A 6914-nucleotide genomic window follows, 5' to 3' on the forward strand; every position below is an offset into this window, starting at 1 on the left:
TGATAAATAATTCGTTCTTATTGCGAAATAAGAGCACTATTTATCAATCTGTAATAAAAGACGTGAGGAAATTCTGTCTTTTTTAAAGACAAAAAACTTTGACGCAAAATAACCAACAAGCAGTTTGTAAAAAAAATAATCAAGTTTACCACACAATAGTGTAGTCTCGGCAGAATGAGTCTTTATTTTATTCTGAAGGAATTTGAATGAAAATTAGATAAAATACTCTAATGAGACTCCCTATTCAAAACGCAACATTATGTATTCAACAAGAATTTATGTGCGCCACATTAATTTTTCATCTTTTATTTCCAGATGTTCGACATCGAATTGCTGTCAATAAATTTCCTTGAAATGTTTCCAGTGTGAAGTTCAATTGGGAACCGCTATCCAGGACGGAGCTTAATTTCCTTTCCCTACTCAAAATGCAAAGGCAATCATGCAAAATAACTGACTTTGGGGGCAAAATATTTTCGGTTAACTCCTTCACGGTCCATGTAGTAATGGCAATCGTTCCTGATCAGATGATTTGAGCTTTTCATAACATTCTAAAGAAATCCTGATCCGGGTGATTATCAGGTATAATTGATTGACTGAATTAATAGCTATTTTAAAAACGGGAGATTCTTTTGGGGTTATATGGGCCCCTATTTTTCAGCGCAAGTTAATCCAAGATATAATTTAAATTTTTGTTGAATTAAGTTAATCTAAGATAGATATGGTAGCTAAAGTATTAATGGGGGGAATTAAACTAGATAAGGGACAAGAGAAGATGGAATAATGTATATTTTAAATTAGTATGATTGGATAAAGGTATTTTAGCAAAATGGAAAATACAATTGATTTTATTTACTTCAGTTTCAGTTTGGAAATGATTAAAAATCTGAAACCATCTTATCATGCAACAAATTTTATCATGCGGTCAATGAGTTTCAGCTTTTTAAAAATGTTCTTAAATCTATTATTACTTTCCAAAAAAACACGTATTAATTGTGAAAATTACTTCAAAGCCCAAATGAAATGTTTTTTTCCAGAAAAAAAGATTAACGCGATTCACCGTAAGTATTTCGTACTATAAGTGAACAAAACATCTTGCTTGAATGTATCTTACTCTTGTTTGAAACAAAATGTACGTTATTGAAAAAGCGGTAGAGGGCAAAGAGAAAAAATGTACGTTATTGAAAAAGCGGTAGAGTTAAAAGAGTCTGAAACCTATTTTATATAAATATTTGACCAAATATTTTGGATTTTACATCGACTCCCTTAAAATATTACTTGATTTGAAATCATGTTCACATATACTCAGTTTAAAGAACTGCAAAGATATTTTCGTCATTGCAACATAGCAATTTAGAACAAAAATACCTTTTTGCAGGCTTGCGTGTAATGGAATTAAAACACCACAATTGATGAGCGTAAAAAGCTTGTTACGTAAAAAGTTCGTGTACCTACTTTCCCACAAAACGTAATTTTAAAAACGTATTTGTACTCGGCATAATAAACGAGTTATCGATTTGAGAGCCTTCAGACCTGCTAGAAGGCGCGTTTAAATTTATGATAATTTAAAAAGATTGCGTTGAAAAGTTTTAAAATGCAACTCCGCCAGTTGAAAACGTATTTCCACAAGACAAACATTTGTATCTGCAAATCTAATTACCTTCATTCAGTTTATAGGGCATAATAATTGGGTTCTAAGGATAAGCCTATTATAAGTGTAAAAACAAAGTAAACGTTCTTAAGCAGAGCCATTTAAATAAAACCCAATTCAAAGCAGCGCCTTCCCTTAGATAGAAGCAAAACTTCATTGACGACTAAATGTAATTTTTAACTTATTTATTTTGATTGAACAAACTTTCCTCCATTAAACTGTGTAAGGCGGACGTTTCTAGTTTTTTTCTGAATTGAACGACCTACGCTTGAAATGAGAATCGACTTTTTCGACACTTTATTTACGAATTGAGCGAGCCTTAAAGTTCTCATTGATCCGAAAATAAAAGTGGATATTGATGACGATGAAAAGTGATTGGTAAATAGAATAAATAATGCTTGGTAAATATCACAAACCATTGACACAGTAACTCAAAAATGAATATGTATTTGAACAGTGCAGCTAGATGAACTGTCTCGTTTCCTGTATTTAGCAGGATAATTAAATATTTTACTTCTTTGATAAATTAATGCAATTGTAAAGCAGCGTTCGATTTAAATAAAGAGCTAACTTTAACGTGCTGAGCCAGAATGAGCCAACTTCCTTAATCTACTTGGAATAATGATAGACTAGTTTATTTCCTCACGGCTTCAAATTACCTTCAAGACAATCACTAGCTCGCTTGTGTTTAATTAATTTTCGACTTCGAACTGAAAAAGAAAACGGGAAACTAGACTATTTTCAGAACGAATGGATTTCGTAAAATAGTCTGGTCTCTCTGGGTAATTATGCTCATTCAATTAGACTGCAATGCAAATAAATTCCTGGAATCGGAAGTTAATAAAACTTTATTAACCTTGAGCTCCATTTTTTTGCTGGCTTTCCATTTCTTTTATTTTTCCGCCTGAATATCCACATTACAAAAGCCGAATTATAATTCAGAAATAATGCTTTACTTACTGAAATGCGATCATCATGATGTTCACTAATGCGATATTGTATATCGCATAACTAATCAGCCTTGCCTCATTGTACATTGACTCGGCATGTCTCACATTGTAGCAGACCCTGACACCCCAGGCCAAGAAAAACACTTCACCTACAACCAGAAAGTGCCGAATATGAATTAAATTAAAATTTAGAAAAGTTCAAAGTTACATTAAATAAAATAACAACATCCATTTTTACCTATGGCTAAACTGTGATCCCACCAATTATAAATGCACTGCATGAATCTCAGTCCGTTGTTGTCCATTATTTCTTCGGCAGTGGGGGTAGCCGAAACTGACCATGTTCCCAAGTAAATGAGCATCACTAGCAAGATCGGTACCATCCATTGGAGCAATTGGTTGTCCGTAAGTTTTACTTTGTGAGCAGACTTCACTCGGTATGTGAGTGAAACTCTGGAAGTGATTTCGAAAGACAAACAGAACAGCTATAATGATTAAAAGTAGCGGAACTGTTCAGACAAGTTTTTATCAATTTTATGCTGTGTACTAAGCAGTTTAGCAGTTGCGTTTACAATTTCCTCGTACTGGCCGTACGAGGAAATTGTAAACGCAAATTACGCAAAATTGAACAACCGTAGCAACAAATACATAAAATAGTTCTGATAGTTGGTACAATTTTTCGTCGGTGGTTTAATCAGATGTTTTTTTCAATTCCTATCTAATCCATTTTTGAGTCATTAGCAGAAACAAAATTATTATAATTTTTAAATTGGCATCAAAACTATAAGCCTTACGTTTGTCTGCAGAAGAACTGCAAAACTTCTTAATGCAAATATCTGGCTTCATACTTTCTGATATGTAGTGCATTAGTTTGTGGTAAAAAATGTTCATAATAGCCTCTCGAAAGAAAAAAATGATCACGTCTGCACGATATCTTAATATGGAAAACATAGAAATACGAAAGACAAAAATCTGAAAATTGCAATAGAAAGTTTTATAGCACCATTTATTTTGGCCCATTTTATTCCCAGCTAATCCGTATCGTTTTCTTGTGGAATTTGTAATATCCCCATACTTGCATTTGTTACTCTGGACAGTTTCCAAAAAAAAATATTTGATTGAGACCAAATATTGATCAACAGTAAAACACATTCACAACACGTTCGACTAGACGAGTTATCACTTCTGATAATTTTAAAATTTTGTAAAGAAAATCTTAATGAGAAGAATAATGCATCAGGCAACGAAGAGTTCGTTGTTCCAAATACTGAAAAGAGGTGCAGAAAAAATCGTAGTTACAGGAAATATTTCGTCTAACGACTGTAATTACGAAATTGAAAGATTAACCAAACCTAAAAAACCAAGCTCTAAAAAATATTCCTACTTAAAATTTCCTAATAAAGTAAATAAAAAATCCTGTTAGATAATCACTTTCACTTGCAATGAAAAAAACAGTCGAAGCATATGAAATAAACTAAAAAAGCAGCGAAAACTAGAAAGGAGAAAAGCCAAGAAAAATATTGCGATATCGTTAAACCTCTGCAGTTTCCCGGAAATTAAAATGCGCCCAAATTTGAAAGTTAAAATCTGTGCTGTATGAAGACAAACTTACCTCCAAGTTTTCATTAATAAAGCTGTGTAAGTTACGCAAAATCCCAAATGCCTTGTCCATTTTGTCATAACACATGAAAGCTTATCTAACACTGGAAATATAGCTGCCATCTGCAATTAAAATGTTATTAGTGTTAAATTTAAAAAGTTGAAAAAACAAATAACTAATGGTACTTCTAAAAGTGATTTCCACGGTTATATTTTACTGGTAAATAAGCAAATTAGCCAATAAAATTGCACAAAAGGAGAAAAGTGAAAACTTGGACAGAAACAAACTCTGTATAAAAATATGTAATAATCGTTGAAAAATGACAGAAGATGCAAAATGGTTTGGGATTTAAGTCAATAAGAAGGTGAGGCAGAAATTTCTCAATTAGAAGAGAAATTAATAGGTATGAATAATAAATTGAAAATGTAATACTACGGCAAGGAATAAAATGGTTTATAATGTTTTCATGCTATAAGCTGTATAGGTATTAATCAAATGACACCACTTTTGGGGACTGAACTCTGGCAAACCATATGTGTATGTTTCTAAACATAATAATTGTGTTCAAATATTCAATGTATTATAGGTGGTGATGTTATATGGTCTCCCTCTGTAAGTGGCTTACAGCTGTCGAGAAGACCCTAAATAAATAAATAATATGAGCAAACAATTTTTAACAAAATCCGAAAAATCTAGGCACATAATTAAAAATGTAATTTAAAAATTCAAATAAATCAGTGTAAGTCTTAATACTTAACGACACTGAATGCAAATATTAATTAGTACGTGGTAGCTAATCAAACATGATCCTCAACTTGTGACTGACGACAAAAAGACATTTATCTCACGGAAATTCGGGGTATAATCCTAAAATACTGCAAGCAGACTGTCTGCGATGTCTAAATCCCAACCTAACCAAATATCTAAACTGTTCTCTTCGGACCTATATAATCTGGAAGAAATAATAGAGAACCTGATGCTTTGGGCAGCCACAAAATAGAAAAATCGTTACATATGAAACATCCTGTCTCACGGGAGCGGATTGTGAAAAACCTTTGAAGGATAAAACTTCTTGCCATGCTATTCAAATCGAAAGACTTTTCCTTTTGTGCAAATAAAAATCTATTGAAATTCCAATTATTTATTGTATATTATTGGCAATACCAGTTGATTCCTAGAGCATTTATTATGACAGTTTGTATCTGATCAACAGTACATCTCAATTGCTTGAAAAAAATATCCAAATTATGAGAAAAAATTAATAGCACTTAAATGCATAAAAAAATTTAAGTAAAAACACATGTTTCTAATTGTAAGAATCGGACTTGTAATTGAATGAAATTTGAAATGGAATTGAAATCGTACTAATTGTAAAGACGAGTATTGGACAATCGGTGAAGATGTTGGAGATAATTATAATGTATAAGAATACTCCAAAGTACTCCATAAAAAACGAATTTACTTATATTTCCAGTATGATCAGAAATATCGCTTGGTAAGACTTATTTTAGACGTATAAAATATATTTTTAATATCGTTTTAGTAGAAGCGACCGTTTGGAGACTGTTTGCAATTGCACTTATCCAAATACTGAAAGCAAACATTAAATAATTATTCTACTGATACTGAATTGAATGAATTCTTTTTCTCTTATTATTATGGTTTCCGTATATCGAATTTTTGGGCCTTGTTTAACTTATGCATTCGTCTGGGGGAAAAATGTCTCAATACTTGAACTTAAGTATTTCACGGGGCGCAATAATACTGAAATATTTTGCTCCGATATTACCGTTTCGAATAGCTCGTAAACCTTCACAATAAAACTTGCATTCTTTACATTCAAGCTAAATTTTATCTAGAGGTACATGCCGTTATTAAAACGTGAATATCCAGCAAACTCTACATTTCATAAAACTGAAACTATTTTATGGCTTTTCAGATATTGATACTCCAAGCGTTTTTTCACCTGGCATTAATCATATATTCGAAGTTTTATATAAAATGGAATAACGCTTGATGATTGATTATTTCATAATACATTTTAATGTATTACTGGTAGATTGAAGTAGTTCATTTTCAGAAATCGTTTCTTTCTCGTTGGGAGTTTATCGTTACTAACTATAGTAGTTTGTTGTTAGTATTTGTCGTTAATATATTTGGAAAATTTTCTATTAAATATATTTCGTTAGACAGTGCTTCTTCATTAAATTTTTCAATTAAAACCCATCAATTAATTATTATCAATTTCACTTAAATTATTCAAATCAAGCAACAAATGCCAGGGAAATCACCCAACCTCTGCTTGTACGTCACCCCTTCCAGCCAGGTGCGTCTCGTGCAACTCGGACGAGCATGCCGCCTGGAGCATGAAATGCCCCAAACGTCCCACGGCACCCATACAAGGAATTCCCAACGTAAAAGTAAGATGCTTAAATAAGAGAACCGCCGAGGTGTCAGGTTCGGTAGCGGCGAAAAGTAGGATACATGCGCCAATCACTACACACGATTACATTATCAACAAGTACAAACACCAAATGAATAACGCAAGCAACACCAATAGAGAAGAGTTAATAAAAAAACTGCGCAAACGAATTATCGACGACTTTGATGTTGACACCTCGGTGGTTTTCTTCGGAAACCACATGTACATATTAATGATAGATATGCTATCACCCGATAGAAGCTCCCCGACAGAACCATTCGATCAACTGAGACA

General features: G+C 32.6%; 1 protein-coding gene across 1 annotated transcript in view; it reads right to left on the reverse strand.

The window, feature by feature from the left end:
• Positions 1 to 6914, reverse strand: part of LOC109537818 (probable G-protein coupled receptor CG31760) — a 117305-nt gene that overhangs the window by 6971 nt on the left and 103420 nt on the right. Inside the window, exons 11-13 of the mRNA XM_019904720.2 lie at positions 4211 to 4320; positions 2837 to 3051; positions 2609 to 2747 (exon numbers count right to left, since the gene is read on the reverse strand). Of these exons, the coding sequence (XP_019760279.1) occupies positions 2609 to 2747; positions 2837 to 3051; positions 4211 to 4320 (464 nt within the window). The remainder of the gene's footprint in view (positions 1 to 2608; positions 2748 to 2836; positions 3052 to 4210; positions 4321 to 6914) is intronic.

The sequence above is a fragment of the Dendroctonus ponderosae genome, unplaced genomic scaffold (genome assembly GCF_020466585.1).
Source record: "Dendroctonus ponderosae isolate FM_Combo_2020 unplaced genomic scaffold, Dpon_F_20191213v2 Dpon_F_20191213_2, whole genome shotgun sequence".
Taxonomy (NCBI): domain Eukaryota; kingdom Metazoa; phylum Arthropoda; class Insecta; order Coleoptera; family Curculionidae; genus Dendroctonus; species Dendroctonus ponderosae.